At 45.1% G+C, this 19692-nt stretch overlaps 1 protein-coding gene across 2 annotated transcripts in view; it reads left to right on the top strand.

Annotated features, from left to right (window-relative positions):
• Positions 1-19692, top strand: part of dip2ba (disco-interacting protein 2 homolog Ba) — an 83031-nt gene that overhangs the window by 24981 nt on the left and 38358 nt on the right. For both annotated transcript variants that reach the window (XM_046366177.1, XM_046366176.1), the window contains exons 2-4: positions 9238-9309; positions 18819-18998; positions 19399-19524. In XM_046366177.1, the coding sequence (XP_046222133.1) occupies positions 9238-9309; positions 18819-18998; positions 19399-19524 (378 nt within the window). The remainder of the gene's footprint in view (positions 1-9237; positions 9310-18818; positions 18999-19398; positions 19525-19692) is intronic.

Genomic DNA, 19692 nt, shown 5'->3' with positions numbered 1-19692 from the left:
ATGTATAATATAGTCAAAATAAATTAACCCTGGAATGAATTTTTGCCTCCCGAACTTTTGACCTGTACTGTATGTAAATTTAATATTTCATTTTTAAAATGTAATTATACATTTGAAAAAATGTCTTATCCTGTTTTTGCTTTGTCATTTAAATCGAATCACATTTTGTCACATGCACCGAATACAATCAGTGTAGAGACCAAGGTCATCATATGTTGAAATGCTTACTTACAAACCCTGTGGGGGTATTGTTTGTAGATTGATGAGAACCCCCCCCCCCCCTCCTTATTTTAGAAATCCTTAGCCCTTCTCTGACTCGGTCCCGCTCCCCGTCTCGGTCATGACTCGGTCCCGCTCCCCGTCTCGGTCATGACTCGGTCCCGCTCCCCGTCTCGGTCATGACTCGGTGCCGCTCCCCGTCTCGGTCATGACTCGGTGCCGCTCCCCGTCTCGGTCATGACTCGGTGCCGCTCCCCGTCTCGGTCATGACTCGGTGCCGCTCCCCGTCTCGGTCATGACTCGGTGCCGCTCCCCGTCTCGGTCATGACTCGGTGCCGCTCCCCGTCTCGGTCATGACTCGGTGCCGCTCCCCGCCTCGGTCATGACTCGGTGCCGCTCCCCGTCTCGGTCATGACTCGGTGCCGCTCCCCGGGTCATGACTCGGTGCCGCTCCCCGTCTCGGTCATGACTCGGTGCCGCTCCCCGTCTCGGTCATGACTCGGTGCCGCTCCCCGTCTCGGTCATGACTCGGTGCCGCTCCCCGTCTCGGTCATGACTCGGTGCCGCTCCCCGTCTCGGTCATGACTCGGTGCCGCTCCCCGTCTCGGTCATGACTCGGTGCCGCTCCCCGTCTCGGTCATGACTCGGTGCCGCTCCCCCTCCCGGTCATGACTCGGTCATGACTCTCTCCCCCTCCCGGTCATGACTCGGTCCCGCTCCCGGTCATGTCTCGCTCGGTCCCGCTCCCGGTCATGTCTCGCTCGGTCCCGCTCCCGGTCATGTCTCGCTCGGTCCCGCTCCCGGTCATGTCTCGCTCCCGGTCATGACTCAAACTCGATTTGATCTGGTCTTGAATCGGTCTCGTTTTAGGTGGTCTCGAACACAACACTGCTTTTTACACATTTCTGAAACACAGACTAGACAGCTAGTACTGTATAAGTCTTTGGCTAAAATGCTGCTAGCGGTACGGTATGTGGTACCCCAATGCCACACGGAACAAACTGAGCATACATTTTCCAGAATCAATGTTCATTGATACTCTCGTTTTAGTAGTGTCTGCTCTGAATGCAATTAAAGTAGTTGAGACATAAAAAGAGTATTAAAAAGTATAAAAAGAGATCACTTCTCCTTTATTACAGTAAAATAAAGTCAACAATGTGTTTGTGTCCATATGACCAATTCTGTTGCACCAAACCTCCAATGCAAATGTCGAGTTGAGACCGCTTGTCAGAGAGGAAGATGTGATCTCTCAACGTTGTTGGCGTGAAAGGCAGGGGGAGGGGCTTGGTGTTTGTAAACCAGAAGAAGAGGCAAAGCGAGAGGTTTCACTTTATAAAATATGTTCAAAATAAGGCCAATGCATTTCTATGGGCTTATTTGGGACCTAAGCTTGACGCCTGCCTTCCCGCCTTTGGTACAACAGCTCCCATTGTTAGGGGGGAGATGTATCTCGTCATTATACACCGATCTCTGGTGTAAATGGGAAGGTGAACACAACACAGGAGCGAAGGAGACGAGACCAAAAATACAACATGAAAACAAGCGGACATAAATGCCCAAAAAATTAACAAAGCCTTGATTCTTGCGATACATGCTTTTGGAATATCACGCAAAAACATACATTCATATGAATTCGATATATTGAAGCCGTAACTGGTGCTGCTGTGCTGACACATATGGATCTGGTGGCCCACCGTGCCACTGCATCGCTAGCTAATTCAGCACTCATTCTTCTAAACACTGTAACCCCCCCACCCTGCATTAACCTGCTCCAGCGTTACACACACACACTCACACACTCCGCAGAATAGCATCACCCACACAACACAGAAAAACATTGTGCACGCACGCGCATACACACACTATCAGAATAGCATCTCACACATGCACATACACAGTTTGTCCAGTGAGCCAGTTGGCCCAGTCAGTTAGGAGACTGTTCTCCCATCAGCACATTCCTTTAGGTGGTGTCCCAAATGGCACATTATTCCCTATATAGTGCACCACTTTTGTCCAGAGCCCTATGTGCCCTAGTCAAAAGTGGTGCACTATTTCAGGAATGGGGTGCCATTTGGTGCACATTCCTGTAGTCTCAATAAACTGCGAACTGCTTTTGGCAGGGGAGACGGGGTGGGGTAACGCTCATATCCTGCCCTTAGACCTCTCGCACACGCACGCATGCACGCGCACACACACACACAAACATTTCTCAAAACATGCAACAGTTTTTCCAAAAGCATTATTTCTATCTCTCTCTAATACACAAACTGTAGCAAGTGTTGCTCACAAGCTGTTGGTGAGTGCAGACTTGACCAGGTCACAGCCCACTCTGTCTGCCCAGCTCCAACTCCAGGTCTGGATGTCTGCTGCTGTCTATGGTGGTGCTGTGTGGTGGTGCCAGTCTGTGCCTGTTGTTGTGTCCCACCCCATCACCAGTACAGGCACCCCTCTGTCTCTCTGTGTTAATGACCCAACATCAGTCACAGTTCAGAGCTCATGCTTGGAGTAGGCCAGAACTCTCTCTCACACAATGGAGCTCCAGTCCACTACTCCTCACTAACATCAATCTACCACTTACTGTGGCAGAGCGTGGGGCCAACTCCCTCTCTGTGTGTTTGTGTGTGAAAGACGGAAAGAGTGTTTGTCTGTAATGTAGGCCTTTGCGTACGTTTGTGTGTGGGTGTGTGTGTGTGTCCCTGTTTGTGTGTGGGTGTGTGTGTCCCTGTTTGTGTGTGGGTGTGTGTGTGTGTGTGTGTCCCTGTTTGTGTGTGTCTTGTAGTTGCTGTTTCCGTGCCAGATTTTCAGGCAGCGGTAACAATGTGTGTATCCAGGCATGAACACATTGCTGAATACTGGGAGCCCCTACAGCACTCTGACACAGAATGGAAAAGCACTCAGAACTCCCTCTCTCTCCTCTCACTTTGTTGGTTTCTCTACCTATCACTCTGTTACTCTCCTTCTCTCTGTCACTCTTTCTATTTGTCCCACTAGGTCTCTCTTTTTGTTACCCTTTCTCACTCCTGCAGTCACTCTTACTTTCTCTCGCTCTCGCTCGTGGCCCCCTGCCCCTTTTCTCTGATTGACGTTGCAAATAATACTGTCCCCAAAAACAACCCACAGCAGTAGTTCTCTCATGTTCAATAGTTGTTGTTCTACTCAGTAATATCAAGTGCAGAGCGAGAGAGGGAGAGCGAGAGATGCCAGTGCCTTCAAGATAAAACACACACCACCCCAGGCCCAGCAGCTTATCAAACGCCTCCATCGGGTCTCTCTCTCTCTCGCTCCCTCGCGTTATTTGTTCCTTCTCACTTCCCCAACCAGTTTCTCTCATTGTACGTTTATCTTCCTCTAGTCTGGGCTGCAGCACACACCACCCCTGTCCCTCCACAAGTCAGTGGGAGTTGTAGGAGGTGGTGTAGGGGTATAAAGCCGTCCCGGACAGGTTCGGCTGGCGCCTAGTAGAACCTGGCTAAGCAAACCGAACGAGCGTGCTCGCTCGCATACTCCCTTAAAGACATTCGCTTGAAAAGGGGAAGAGTGGAAATAGTGCTGGTAATACTCAACTACGGCCAAACAAGGAAGTGACGACGACACCCAAAGCAAGGAAGAGGCTCACTGTAGAAATAATATGGTGTTCACAGAAAGAGACACTTGACTGGCGAGAAAATGGAAGTTGTGGGAATTGCCCGGTATCACTTTACCTAGTAACACATATAAAAGGAGAAGATAGTCAGTGCGCCCACTCAACAGATAAGGAACAACGGAGGGGGGGTTTATGCCATGCTGGTTCAACAAATGCGCCCAATTGATGAGGAGCAACATTTTGTGTACTTCAGGATGAATTGGCCTTTACATGCTAGTCTTTATATGATGCAAGGGCTGGAATCGTAGAGGTGCAGGTACTTCTGTACCTCCTCGACCAAGCGACGCTGCAAGTTGTTGTCGTTCGCCATTTTTGAATCCACACTGAGTTTCGGCTGAATCGAGAAGAAGAGCCTCGATTTACCCTTACATTTGACGGATCACAAATGAAGGGGCGTAGACTTTGGCTCCCGAAGTTCGACTTTGCTCAAGAATAAATGACGTGTGCACGAACAGCCAGGAAAAAAACCTTGCCGAAGACCAACACCGTACATTTACATTTACATTTAACATTACATTTAAGTAATTTAGCAGACGCTCTTATCCAGAGCGACTTACAAATTGGTGCATTCACCTTATGACATACAGTGGAACAGTCACTTTACAATAGTGCATCTAAATCTTAAAGGGGGGGGGTGAGAAGGATTACTTTATCCTATCCTAGGTATTCCTTAAAGAGGTGGGGTTTCAGGTGTCTCCGGAAGGTGGTGATTGACTCCGCTGTCCTGGCGTCGTGAGGGAGTTTGTTCCACCATTGGGGGGCCAGAGCAGCGAACAGTTTTGACTGGGCTGAGCGGGAATACTCCTCCCTGCCAGACTAGACTGTTTTAGCTTATTCCACATCAATGCCAAATGCTCCTCCCTGCCAGACTAGAAATGGTTTTAGCATATTCCACATCAATGCTAAATACTCCTCCCTGCCAGACTAGACTGTTTTAGCTTATTCCACATCAATGCCAAATACAGAGAGGAGAGACATGAACACACCTTCCACAGTGTAACAGAGAGAGGAGAGACATGAACACACCTTCCACTGTGTAACAGAGAGGAGAGACATGAACACACCTTCCACTGTGTAACAGAGAGGAGAGACATGAACACACCTTCCACTGTGTAACAGAGAGGAGAGACATGAACACACCTTCCACTGTGTAACAGAGAGGAGAGACATGAACACACCTTCCACTGTGTAACAGAGAGGAGAGACATGAACACACCTTCCACTGTGTAACAGAGAGGAGAGACATGAACACACCTTCCACTGTGTAACAGAGAGGAGAGACATGAACACACCTTCCACTGTGTAACAGAGAGGAGAGACATGAACACACCTTCCACTGTGTAACAGAGAGACATGAACACACCTTCCACTGTGTAACAGAGAGACATGAACACACCTTCCACTGTGTAACAGAGAGACATGAACACACCTTCCACTGTGTAACAGAGAGGAGAGACATGAACACACCTTCCACTGTGTAACAGAGAGGAGAGACATGAACACACCTTCCACTGTGTAACAGAGAGGAGAGACATGAACACACCTTCCACTGTGTAACAGAGAGACATGAACACACCTTCCACTGTGTAACAGAGAGGAGACATGAACACACCTTCCACTGTGTAACAGAGAGGAGACATGAACACACCTTCCACTGTGTAACAGAGAGGAGAGACATGAACACACCTTCCACTGTGTAACAGAGAGGAGAGACATGAACACACCTTCCACTGTGTAACAGAGAGGAGAGACATGAACACACCTTCCACTGTGTAACAGAGAGGAGAGACATGAACACACCTTCCACTGTGTAACAGAGAGGAGAGACATGAACACACCTTCCACTGTGTAACAGAGAAGAGAGACATGAACACACCTTCCACTGTGTAACAGAGAGACATGAACACACCTTCCACTGTGTAACAGAGAGACATGAACACACCTTCCACTGTGTAACAGAGAGGAGAGACATGAACACACCTTCCACTGTGTAACAGAGAGGAGAGACATGAACACACCTTCCACTGTGTAACAGAGAGGAGAGACATGACACACCTTCCACTGTGTAACAGAGAGGAGAGACATGAACACACCTTCCACTGTGTAACAGAGAGGAGAGACATGAACACACCTTCCACTGTGTAACAGAGAGGAGAGACATGAACACACCTTCCACTGTGTAACAGAGAGACATGAACACACCTTCCACTGTGTAACAGAGAGGAGAGACATGAACACACCTTCCACTGTGTAACAGAGAGACATGAACACACCTTCCACTGTGTAACAGAGAGGAGACATGAACACACCTTCCACTGTGTAACAGAGAGGAGACATGAACACACCTTCCACTGTGTAACAGAGAGGAGACATGAACACACCTTCCACTGTGTAACAGAGAGGAGAGACATGAACACACCTTCCACTGTGTAACAGAGAGGAGAGACATGAACACACCTTCCACTGTGTAACAGAGAGGAGAGACATGAACACACCTTCCACTGTGTAACAGAGAGGAGAGACATGAACACACCTTCCACTGTGTAACAGAGAGGAGAGACATGAACACACCTTCCACTGTGTAACAGAGAAGAGAGACATGAACACACCTTCCACTGTGTAACAGAGAGGAGAGACATGAACACACCTTCCACTGTGTAACAGAGAGACATGAACACACCTTCCACTGTGTAACAGAGAGGAGAGACATGAACACACCTTCCACTGTGTAACAGAGAGGAGAGACATGAACACACCTTCCACTGTGTAACAGAGAGGAGAGACATGACACACATTCCACTGTGTAACAGAGAGGAGAGACATGAACACACCTTCCACTGTGTAACAGAGAGGAGAGACATGAACACACCTTCCACTGTGTAACAGAGAGGAGAGACATGAACACACCTTCCACTGTGTAACAGAGAGGAGAGACATGAACACACCTTCCACTGTGTAACAGAGAGGAGAGACATGAACACACCTTCCACTGTGTAACAGAGAGGAGACATGAACACACCTTCCACTGTGTAACAGAGAGGAGAGACATGAACACACCTTCCACTGTGTAACAGAGAGGAGAGACATGAACACACCTTCCACTGTGTAACAGAGAGGAGAGACATGACACACATTCCACTGTGTAACAGAGAGGAGAGACATGAACACACCTTCCACTGTGTAACAGAGAGGAGAGACATGACACACATTCCACTGTGTAACAGAGAGGAGAGACATGAACACACCTTCCACTGTGTAACAGAGAGGAGAGACATGACACACATTCCACTGTGTAACAGAGAGGAGAGACATGACACACATTCCACTGTGTAACAGAGAGACATGAACACACCTTCCACTGTGTAACAGAGAGACATGAACACACCTTCCACTGTGTAACAGAGAGGAGAGACATGAACACACCTTCCACTGTGTAACAGAGAGGAGAGACATGAACACACCTTCCACTGTGTAACAGAGAGAGAGAGAGGAGAGACATGAACACACACATAATTCATGCACAAGTTGTGTCAAACTGTTTCGGACGGAAGCATCCGGATGCCTTAAAGGGGAACTCAACCCCAATTTCAGCCTTTGCCCATTATTACGATGGATGTAGCTATGCGTATAAGCGTGTAATCCTCATAGCCTATACGTTTTCTTTCTTCGTAAAAGCACGGTAAGCAGAAACTTTGAATTTGGTCATACGTGGAAATGTGCCTTACTGCTTTTAAAAACAAATGTTGTGATACGTCAGTCGTCTAGTCAAGGAAGCGTCATATGCAAAATATTTTGGCACACCCCACTTATCACGACCATTGCCAAATAAGGCGTGCCGTCAGCTTTGAGGTGGTACCACCCAGCACATCTAGAAGGGAGTGTACTTCATGCCGGACCCCCCCTTGAGATGACTAGAGTTGGTAGAGTTGAACCATTAGGGGCAAAGAGAGCTAGATTTCCTACTAAAATATCAAAATACATCACATTTGCAACAAACTGTCAAAATGAAGACCAGAATTGACATGTTTCATTATAACTATGCCTAAAACATCTGAGTTTCTATTAAATAAAAGTTTTTCAAATCATCACAGTTTTAAGGGAGGTTTAGGAGGAATGGGATGCAGAGATACAGACCCCCAGGCCTCCTCTCTACTCCACTTAGACTGACTCTTATCTCTCCCTGTGACGCTATCGCTGGTCACAGATAAGGGGATGTGTGTGAGTGTGTACGCGCCCGTGCCTGCCTGCGTGCCCGTGCGTGTGTGTGTTTTGGGGGAGCCTAGGGAGTGTTTGGACTTTGCAGTTGTGGGAGGGCTGGCCCAAACGCTCTCCCCCTTCCCCTCTACCCCCACACCCCCCCTAGAGAATGAAGAATAGGGGAAAAGAGGAGAGGGGGAGTTGGGTTCCATGTGAAACTACCTCCCATTGCTTCCTCTTTGCTTTTTTTTTGCCATGGCTACAATCCCAAATGGTACCCGAGGGGCCATAAGTAGTGTCCTATATATAGTAGGGAATAGGGTGCCATTGGAGATGCAAGCCATGTCCATGTTTACTATTCTGTGGCTCGATTAGATACTTTGGTATTTTTCTCTGGTGGGAGACTATAACCGTAGCTGTAATAACTTTGGTTAGTTGCTTGTCCTGCCCTGGGGTTTGTGTGCTCTTGTCATATTTGTCCACTAAGGAGGGGAAACGATAATCTTACCTGATCCTTTTTTACTCAATATTATTATTAATTATTCACTGTGTGTTTGTTCCTCGTGTCACTATTTCAATATTTGTTCATTTTTTTCTACTCTGCATTGTTGGATAAGCACCCTGAAGTAAGCATTTCACTGTTAGCCTACACCTGTTGTTTTACGACACATGTGACAAATGAACATTAGTTTCTGTTTGCAGTGAGCCACAGGACATGTGAAGCTGTACCCGAAGCTGACGGAATCTCCCCTGGAAGGTTTTTTGAAGTGTGTTAGGATGCCTGAGAGTTGTTGAGCGGTTAAGGCTGCCGCCCGCGGCACCTAGGCAATCCCCTGACCGCATGGGATCGAAACCCAGTCCCAACACACTTCTCTGTCCGCTATCAGTCTCCCTCCTTATTTCATGTTTCTCCCTGTTAATAAAACTGGAAAAATACAGGGGGGGGTGATGACCAGCGTGTGCATGTTTATAATCAGAGACTTTAGAGTTAGTGTTCTCTCAATCTTGATGCCCTATATCTTAATTGATTGTAATAGTGTTTATCAATCAATCAAGGCCTAATAATCAAACCCCAGACAGTCAGTGTGTGTATTGATTTGTTGATTGATTGATTGATGGTAGTGTGTGTTGACTGACTGGTGACTAATGTCGCTGTGTCCTGTTCTCTTCTCTGCTAGGTGACATCACACAGAAGGGCTATGAGAAGAAACGAGCTAGGCTGCTGGCCCCTTTCCTCCCTCAGATCACCAGTAAGTACAGACCTTTCTCTTCTCTCCTTCTCCTCCTCCTTCTCTTTTCACCTTCCTCAGTAAGACTCATCTCTCCCTCTTATCTTTTTCTTTCTGTCCCTTTTGTCGTTGTCCTTTTATAAATTCTTCATACAACATCTCCTCTCTCGTCTTTTCAGTCCCTTCTCCTCCTCCTCTTCCTCCACTATTGTCTTCCTCCGCATTGCTCTTCTTCTGACCTCCCTTGATATTTGTCATCCATGCACAGATGATATAGTAGCAGAGAGAACAAGACATGACGATCTGTTTTCAGCCTAACCCCAGACTCAAACAAATGCCTTTTCAATCCAACTGGCAGCAATGACCAAACTCATCAACTAAGTCAGTTTTGTACCAACAAGTCATTGTTATGGGGAAAGAATGCACAGATGGACCAAAACTGTTCCACAAATAGTTGGTTACTGAACTGACTTCCCCATGATTGTTTTTCCACTATATCTGTTTTTGACCTCCCTCTGTTTGTTCCTATGGTGATGGGAGAGTTTATGGCTCTCTGCTGCACTCTAGTGGTGGATGACGAAACAGCTGCATTGTTGCTCAAACGAAGTACAATGGTGGATGCTTAGTGAAATCCTTCAGACGACCCTACCCTAAACCCTTACTCTAAACATAAACTGGAACCTAACCTTTACCGTTTAAAATTTCAAACGAGGACATGGTTAATATAAATCTAGCTGTTTTTTCTATACATTGGCAGGACAGAATGGCAGCGTCTCATAAACCCAAGGGCGGGGGGTATGTGTCTCTTAACAGCTAGTGGGCAATCTCTAATATTAAGTAAGTCTCGAGGTTCTGCTCGCCTGAGTTAGAATGCCTCATGATAAACTGTAGACCATACTATTTACAAGAGGTCTATATTTTTCATACCTGTCTGCTTACCACCACAAACTGATGCTGGCACTAAGACCGCACTCAACAAGCTGTGTAGGGCCATAGGTAAACAAGAAAATGCTCACCCAGAAGCGAAGCTCCTAGTGGCCAGTGATTTAATTCAGAAAAAATAAAATCAATTTTTACCTCATTTCTACCACCATGTTACCTGTCACCGAGGGAAAAAACGATAACCTTTACTGCACACACAGAGATACATACAAAGCTCGCCCTCCATTTCGCAAATCTGAGATTAACTCTATCCTCCTGATTCCTGCTTACAAGCAAAAACTCTAACCGGAAGTACCAGTGACACTCAATTCGGAAGTGGTCCGATGAATCAGATGCTAAGCTACAAGACTGTTTTGCTAACACAGACTGGAATATGTTCCGGGATTCATTCAATGACATTGAGGAGTTGACCACGTCAGTCACCAGCTTCATTAATAAGTGCATCGACAACATCGTCCCCACAGTGACCATATGTGCAGTTTAAGTCGGAAGTTTACATACACTTAGGTTGGAGTCATTAAAACTAATTTTTCAACCACACCACAAATTTCTTGTTAACAAACTATAGTTCTGGCAAGTCGGTTAGGACATCTAGTTTGTGCATGACAAGTATTTTTTCCAAAAATTGTTTACAGACAGATTATTTCACTTATAATTCATTGTATAACAATTCCAGTGGGTCAGAAGTTTACATACACTAAGTTGACTGTGCCTTTAAGCAACTTGTAAAAAAACAAAACAATAATGACTTTAGAAGCTTAGGCTAATTGACATCATTTGAGGTGTACCTGTGGATGTATTTCAAGGCCTACCTTCAAACTCAGTGCCTCTTTTCTTGACATCATGGGAAAATAAAATAAATCAGCCAAGACCTCCACAAGTCTGGTTCATCCTTGGGAGCAATTTCCAAACGCTTGAAGGTACCACGCGTACTATTGTTTGTACAGATAAACAAGTATAAACACCATGGGAAATCAATCATTCTCTCTACTATTATTCTGACATTTCACATTCTTAAAATAAAGTGGTGATCCTAACTGACCTAAGACAGGGAATTTTTTACTAGGATCAAATGTCAGGAATTGTGAGTTTAAATCTATTTGTCTAAGGTGTATGTAAACCTCCGACTTCAAATTGATCATTACGTTCCCCCCATTCAACTGTGTCCACAGAAAACACAGAACCACAATATGACACAGCTGAGGTAAACTGGGGAGAACAACCAACCAATTGAACAGAGAGTTGTGGTCAACTGGGGAGTAGAAACAACTAAAGACCCAAGAGGTCCCTCTGGGCCACTGGTTCGAGATGACAAACAAACTAAAAACTGTGAGCTACTTCCCTCAAAGCCTGTTAGGCCATATCTGCTTTCTTCTGCTTTTTTTCTGAGCAGTATAGGGATGGTCACACCACAAACTTGACATGGACATCATTCAGTGGTACTCTGTTGGCTGACTAACTGACTACCTGCCATCGTGAGTTTAGAGCTAGATGAATCAATTCTACAGTATCTACATTATTCAGACCCCTTCCCCTTTTCCACATTTTGTTACGTTAACGCCTTATTCTAAAATGGATTAAATAAATAAAAAATCCTCATCAATCTACACACAATACCCCATAATGAGAAAGTGAAAACAGCTTTTTAGATATGTATGTTCATGAATAAAAATGAGAAACAGAAATACCTTATTTACATAAGTATTCATGCTATGACACTAGAAACTGAGCTCAGGTACATCCTGTTTCCACTGATCATCCTTAATTAGAGTCCACCTGTGGTAAATTCAAATAGTTGGAGATGATTTGGAAAGGCACACACCTGTCTATATAAAGGTCCCACAGTTGACAGTGAACGTCCGAGCAAAAACCAAGCCATGAGGTCGAAGGAATTGTCCGTAGAGCTCTGAGACAGGAAGGTGTTGAAGCACAGATCTGGGGAAGAGTACCAAAGCATTTCTGCAGCATTGAAGGTCCCCAAGAACATCACCACAGCACGATGCTGTCACCACGCCTTACCATTAGGGATGGTATTGGCCAGGTGATGAGCAGTGCCTGTTTTCCTCCAGATGTTATGCTTGGCATTCAGGCCAATTCAGGTTCAATCTTAGTTTCATCAGACCAGAGAGTCTTGTTTCTCATAGTCTGAGAGTCTTTAGGTACCTTTTGGCACATTCCAAGCAGGCCGTCATGTGCCTTTTAATGAGTAGCTTCTGTCTTGCCATAAAGGCCTGAACCTCCTGAGGTTTTGGCTGATTTCTTTTGATTTTCCCATGATGTCAAGCAAAGAGGCACTGAGTTTGAAGGTAGACCCTGAAATACATCCAAAGGTACACCTCCAATTGACTCAAATTATGTAAATTAGCCTATCAGAAGCGTTTAAAGCCATGACATAATTTTCTGGAATTTTCCAAGCTGTTTAAAGGCACAGTCAACTTAGTGTATGTAAACTTCTGACCCACTGGAATTGTGACAGTGAATTATAAGTGAAATAATCTGTCTGTAAACAATTGTTGGAAAAATGACTTGTCATGCACAAAGTAGATGTCCTAACCGACTTGCCAAAACTATACTTTGTTAACAATAAATTTGTGGAGTGGTTGAAACACTTAGGTTGGAGTCATTACATTTACATTTAAGTCATTTAGCAGACGCTCTTATCCAGAGCGACTTACAAATTGGTGCATTCACCTTATGATATCCAGTGGGACAGTCACTTAACAATAGTGCATCTAAAACTTAGGGGGGGTGGGGTGAGAGGGATTACTTAACCTATCCTAGGTATTCCTTAAAGAGGTGGGGTTTCAGGTGTCTCCTGAAGGTGGTGATTGACTCCGCTGTCCTGGCGTCGTGAGGGAGTTTGTTCCACCATTGGGGGGCCAGGGCAGCGAACAGTTTTGACTGGGCTGAGCGGGAGCTGTACTTCCTCAGTGGTAGGGAGGCGAGCAGGCCAGAGGTGGATGAACGCAGTGCCCTTGTTTGGGTGTAGGGCCTGATCAGAGCCTGGAGGTACTGAGGTGCCGTTCCCCTCACAGCTCCGTAGGCAAGCACCATGGTCTTGTAGCGGATGCGAGCTTCAACTGGAAGCCAGTGGAGAGAACGGAGTTTAAAACGACTTTATGTAAACTTCCGACTTCAACTGTAAGTGGTCTGTTAGTTAGTAGTAAGGTTATATCAAATTAAATATTGTTTCAAGAGTTACCTGACCAATGCAAAATTGTGTGTGTGCAATGTGCATGTCAGCGAATGTTTGTGTGTGTGTGTTAGTGCTGGGCGGTGTATTAAATACATGAATTTGAATGGGTTTTTTTGCACGATATTGCAAATGCCTGTAATGCAGAATCAAGAATGTATTTTTTTATGAGCGTTTATGTACACTTGTTCTCATGTTGTATTTTTGGTCTCGCCTCCTTCGGTCCTCTGTGCGCCTTTCCATTTTTAACAGAGATCTTTATATGATGACGAGATGCACGTCTCAGCCCTAACAATGGGAGTTGTTGTCCCAAAGGCAGGAAAACGGACGACAAGCTTAGGTGTAAAATAAGCCCAAAGAAAAGCATTGGCCTTATTTTGGACAGATTTTAGAATGTGAAACCTCTCACGCCTACAACGTTGAGATATCACATCTTCCTCCCTGACAAGTGGTTTTAACTCGCTATTTGCATTTGAGGTTTGGTCCAACGGACTCAAACACATTGGGACTTTAGTTTACTGTAATAGAGGAGAAGTGGTCTTTTCTAACGATACACACTACTTTAATTGCGCTTAGAGCAGACACTACTAAAACGAGTGTCATTGAACATTGATTCTGGAAAATGAATGCTGTTTGTCGTGCACAGCATTTTTGGGGTACCATGTACCGCTAGCAGCATTTTAGCCGAAGACTGTTATACTAGCTGTTTAATCTATAAGGAATTGGCAACTCGTTTTCATTTTGAGAAATAAGGTCGGCCACTTGATTTCAACATCTGGACAGGCTAACATGTTTTTCAAACAGTTGGAGACAGACAGAAGGGTGTGTTCAAAGCAATCCAACCTTGTTAGCTAGCAAATAGATCCAAGTTGGCTAAACCGGAAATATGAAGATTAGCTGGCCAATCACTAGCTCGTGGGTTTGAGAGATTGTTGATAAAGACCTATAGTTCTATAGTCTAATGCCTGCTACAAGAAGTCAGTCATTATTAGTGGATGTGTATTATGCATGGTTCTAGTTAAGTTTGTAACAAAAAATTGCATTTTCATAGACTGACTTGAAAGTCAGATCAGTGATTATTGCAACAACAAAAAAAGCAGGTTGAACTATTTGGCAAAAATAATTAAATGCAGTCTATTTGACATTTAATTGTACAATGACGCTAATTTAAATTAAACAAACAAAAATGGAGATGTAGCAGATAGTTGCTAGCCATCATGAAAATGGATCAGGCTAATGCTTGCTGTGCAGTGTTTTCATCCACAGCTGGACACGTGCGTCAGGTGTGAGATGTTTCCACACAATCACAGAAGGAAGATACGTTGTAACAGTAAAATGAACAAGGGATTTGTCTGCCCTAAATGCACCACCATCAAGCAGTTTAGGGAAGAGACTCTCCGTCTGTTAGCTCGGTTGCGAGAAAGGGATAACCTGCTTTCTAAGTTCACCGACCTAGCTGTAACCCAGGCAAACCAAATCTCAATTTTAAATGCCTCCTGTAGTAAAGCTGTCAATGAGTCGGGTGGCGTTGATCTGTCCCAATCCAACGGACAAATGTTAAGCTCAACTCCGAAGCCCAGTGGCACCCCCCTCCCCCACGGCTACCACAGTTCAGCAGGTTGCTTCCACCACATCCACCATCATTGTGGAAAGATCGATGGTGAGAGATTTTGGACTGACCAAGGTCCACTGTCACTCAGGAGTCCGTGCCCATGACATCAACTCCCTAGTGCCCACGGTTCTGGCCAACTACTACAATATTGCCACCATTGTCACTCACGTAGGTTTTAATGACTTTCGTTTTAAGCACTGTCGCTAGCACAGGGAAGAGAATAGTTATCTCTGGCCTACTCCCGTGCTACCGAAAGGGTTTGGAACATTTCAACCGATTCATTGCCCTGGATGAGTATTTGAAGAAACTTATCAACGACAGGAATGTCTCTTTTTGTGACAACCTTTGATTTGCTGTGGGAGCAACCAGCACTTAAAAAAAAGAGACTGGATTCAACCTAACCGCAGGGCTTCCAGTATTATTTTCCGCAACATCGCAAACTGTTTTAGGGATGGACATACCTGGTCTGTTAATGCTCCAGTTCTCCCTTACAAAATAAGAAAGGCAGGTCTTGGAAAGCATGTTAACACCTGTAGAAATGGCGCTATGAATAACTTAACTTATGTTCCTTTAACTCTGGCCTTCTATCGGTTTTCTACTAACTGTTATCTCCTACCATTCTGATAGATTGGAGGCTGTCAGAAAACGTGGTTATTATTCCATTGCTTACCTCGAGGCAGATGCCCCGGGGGCAGTGGCCCACACCAATTGGACATGGCGCTTTTAAATGTTAGCGCAATCACAATTTTTATATTTTTTTATTTAACCTTTATTTAACTAGGCGAGTCAGTTAAGAACAAATTCTTATTTACAATGACGGCCTACATAGGCCAAACCCGGACGACGCAGGGCCAATTGTGCTCCGCTCTATGGGACTCCCAATCATTGCCAGTTGTATTACAGCCTGGGGTAAAATCTTTCTCGTGAATGACCTCCTTACTGAGCGCAAAGTTGATTGCATGTTTCTCACGGAAAATCCAACAGACAAATGTTAAGCTCAACCCCGAAGCCCAGTGGCACTCCCCTCCCCGGACTACAGCTTTTCATTTATTTTTTATTTGTTTAACCTTTACTTACCTAGGCTAGTCAGTTAAGAACAAATTATTATTTATAATGAAGGCCTAGGAACAGTGGGTTAACTGCCTTGTTCAGGGGCAGAACGACATATTTTTACCTTGTCAGCTCGGGGTAACCTTTCGGTTACTGGTCCAATGCTCTAACCACTAGGCTACCTGCCGCCCCTTACTCTATCAGAAAAGAGAAAAGGGGTGGGGCGACAGCCTCTATTTTTTACAAATGCTTTCATTAGTAAATTTCATTTGGCAACTTTGGGTCTTTTGAGCATCATGATATACTGTTTAAATGTCGGCCACCAGTGCTGGCCGTAACCCTGTATAGGCCACCAAAGCACTGCCCCACTTTCTTCACTGATTTCTCTGAGTCTATACTCCTTCAGAACTATGAAAAAATCAATGTGTTGGGCGATTTTAATATTCATAAGACTGCTGGCTCACAGCTTCCTCCAGCTAAATCAAGGCAATGCCGACATACTTATTGTTGGAGTCAAAGCACAGAGAGAGAATCTAGCCACACATTTTAATTCACGGGCAATAGAGATAAAACACCAGGTAAAAAAGCTAGGTGTTATTTTAGATTCTGAACAAAATTTTGAATCGCACATTAGGAATGTAACCAAAAATGTTTTTTTAAACACCTGAAGAACATTGCCAAGCTGTGGCCGTTTCTCTCTCCGGCTGATACAGACTAATCCATGCTTTTATTACAAGCAGGTTTGAATACTGTAATGCTCTCCTGTCTGGTCTACCCAAGAAAGCCATTGTTCAACTGTAAAGCATACAGAATGCTGCAGCGTGGGTACTGACCAAGACCACATGGAGAGCACACATTACACCGTTTTTAAGGTCTCTGTACTGGCTGCATGTGAGTTTTTTCATTTTTTAAAGTTCATTTTAAGATTCTTATATTGTTTTTTTTGTAAATCAATCCACAACTGTGCACCTCAATGCATGTCAGACATGCTTTTAAGTTAAGCACCCAGTTGGTCCCTCAGGTCCTCTGGCACTAGCCTTTTAACTATCCCAAAGCCTAGGTCCAAGAGGCATGGAGAGGCAGCCTTTAATTATTGTGCCCACAGCCTCTGGAATAGCCTGCCTGAGGAGGCTGAAACTGGACATTTTTAAAAGGATATCTTAAAACTTTTCTTTAGGGTGCTTTTTAGTAGTTCAGTTTGTCATTCTTTTGTTTTTTAAAATCTTATGTTTGTTGTATAGTAAATGTTTAAGCTTTTATTTTCTTGTAAAGCACATTGAGTTCCATTCCATGTCTGAAATGTGCTGTATAAATAAAGCTTGATAAAGCTATAACAGCCTCCACACTCTTCTGGGAAGGCTTTCCATTACTGATGGAACATGACTGCAGGGACTTCCATTCAGCCACAAGAGCATTAGTGAGGGTTGGGCACTGATGTTGGGCGATTAGGCCTGGCTCACAGTCGGCGTTCCAATTCATCCCAAAGGTGTTTGATGGAGTTAAGTTCAGGGCTCTGTGCGAGCCAGTCAAGTTCTTCCACACTGATCTCGACAAACAATTTCTTTATGAACCTCACTTTGTGCATGGGGCCATTGTCATGCTGAAACAGGAAGTGTCCTTACCCAAACTGTTGCCACATAGTTGGAAGCACAGAATCATCTAGAATGTCATTGTATGCTGTCGTGTTAAGATTTCTCTTCACTTGAACTAAGGGGCCTAACCCGAACCATGAAAAACAGCCCTAGACCATTATTCTTCCCCCACCAAACTTTACAGTTGGCACTATGCATTGGGGAAAATAGCGTTCTCCTGGCATCTGCCTAACCCAGATTAGTTCGTCCGACTGCCAGATGGTGAAGCGTGATTCATCACTTCAGAGAACCCATTTCCATTGCTCCTGAGTCCAATGGCAGCGAGTTTTACACCACTCCAGACAACGCTTGATATTGGGCTGGTGATCTTAAGCTTGTGTGCCACTGCTCGGCCATGGAAACCCATTTCATGAAGCTCCCGATGATCAGTTCTAGTGCTGACTTTGCTTCCAGAGGCAGTTTGGAACTCTGCAGTGAGTGCTGCAACCGAGGACGGACCATTTTTTAATGCACTTCACTTCAGAACTTGGCGGTCCTGTTCTGTAAACTTGTGTTGCCTACCATTTTGTGGCTGAGCCGTTGTTGCTCGTAGACTTTTCCACTTCACAATAACAGAACTTACAGTTGACCGGGACAGCTCTAGCAGGGCAGAAATTTGACAAACTGGACTTGTTGGAAAGGTGGCATCCTATGACAGTGCCATGTTGAAAGTCACTGAGCTCTTCAGTAAGGCCATTCTACTGCCAATGTTTGTCTATGGAGATTGTATGGCTGTGAGCTTGATTTGATACACCTGTCAGCAACGTGTGTGGCTGAAATAGGCGGATCCACTAATTTGAAGGAGTGTCCAGATACTTTTTTGTATATATATTGTATTTTGTGAATCGCCCGTAAGTTTGAAAAAAAATGTAAATGATTTTTGGCCATATCGACCAGCCCTAGTGTGTGTGTGTGTGTGTGTGTGTGTGTGTGTGTGTGTGTGTGTGTGTGTGTGTGTGTGTGTGTGTGTGTGTGTGTGTGTGTGTGTGTGTGTGTGTGTGTGTGTGTGTGTGTGTGTGTGTGTGTGTGTGTGTGTGTGTGTGTGTGTGTGCGCGTGTGTTAGAGCTAGGTGCTGAGTATCTCCTCATTCCTCTCTGTCCAGGTGTGGATCTGCCTCTCCCAGACGTCCAGCAGCAGTCGTCCTCCGGCCCTACCAGTGGTGAGCCCAGCCCTGCCAGCTCTGACCGTAGCCCTGCCAGTCCTGAGGCCTCTGGCCCCTCTTCTTCCTCTGGGGGCCGCAGAAACCGCAGCGGGGGGGCAAGGGATGACCGCTACAGATCAGGTACAGACAGACACATACTGTACATTCATACGTCACAGATTCAGATTCCGAAAACGTTAATGTCCTCAATGAGGCCATTCATTTAGCAGAAAACACAGTGCATTCAGAGGAAATTACAGATTTAAAAGCAACAAACATAGCAAAGGATATTTACATGGGAAGTAGACTTAAGTGCAATTTCATAAAAATGACACAGACCTCTAACATGCATGGCACCACAGTAGGAGTGGGATGTGTGGGAGCTGCTGCCTTGCTTAGGGATAGTGGTTGGTTCTGATTGTGACAGAGGAGTCTAGTGGAACACAGTTGATGCAGTGACTGACCTACTTTTTCCATTCCTCATCCCTGTTTTTTGGTCTGTCCTGATCTTGTTCTCATTCTTTCTCACCCTCTCTGTCAGATATCCACACGGAGGCAGTACAGGCAGCGTTGGCCAAACACAAGGAGGAGAAGATGGCACTGCCCATGCCCACCAAGCGCCGCTCAGCCTTCGTCCAGTCACCCGTAGACAACTGCACCCCTCCAGGTCACTACCATAGAGATCAAACTATGTTCTATGTTTGAGGGTTGGGGTCAATTCCATTTCAATTCCACACAATTCAGGAAGTACACTGAAATTCCAATTCTCTTCAATGCTTTTCAATGAGGAGATTTTAGAATTGGAATTTGGTTTACTTTATGAATTGAAATAAAA

Source organism: Oncorhynchus gorbuscha, linkage group LG10 (genome assembly GCF_021184085.1).
Source record: "Oncorhynchus gorbuscha isolate QuinsamMale2020 ecotype Even-year linkage group LG10, OgorEven_v1.0, whole genome shotgun sequence".
In the NCBI taxonomy this organism is placed as follows: domain Eukaryota; kingdom Metazoa; phylum Chordata; class Actinopteri; order Salmoniformes; family Salmonidae; genus Oncorhynchus; species Oncorhynchus gorbuscha.
Note: the sequence above shows the minus strand (reverse complement) of the source record. Positions and strands in the feature narration are given on the sequence as shown.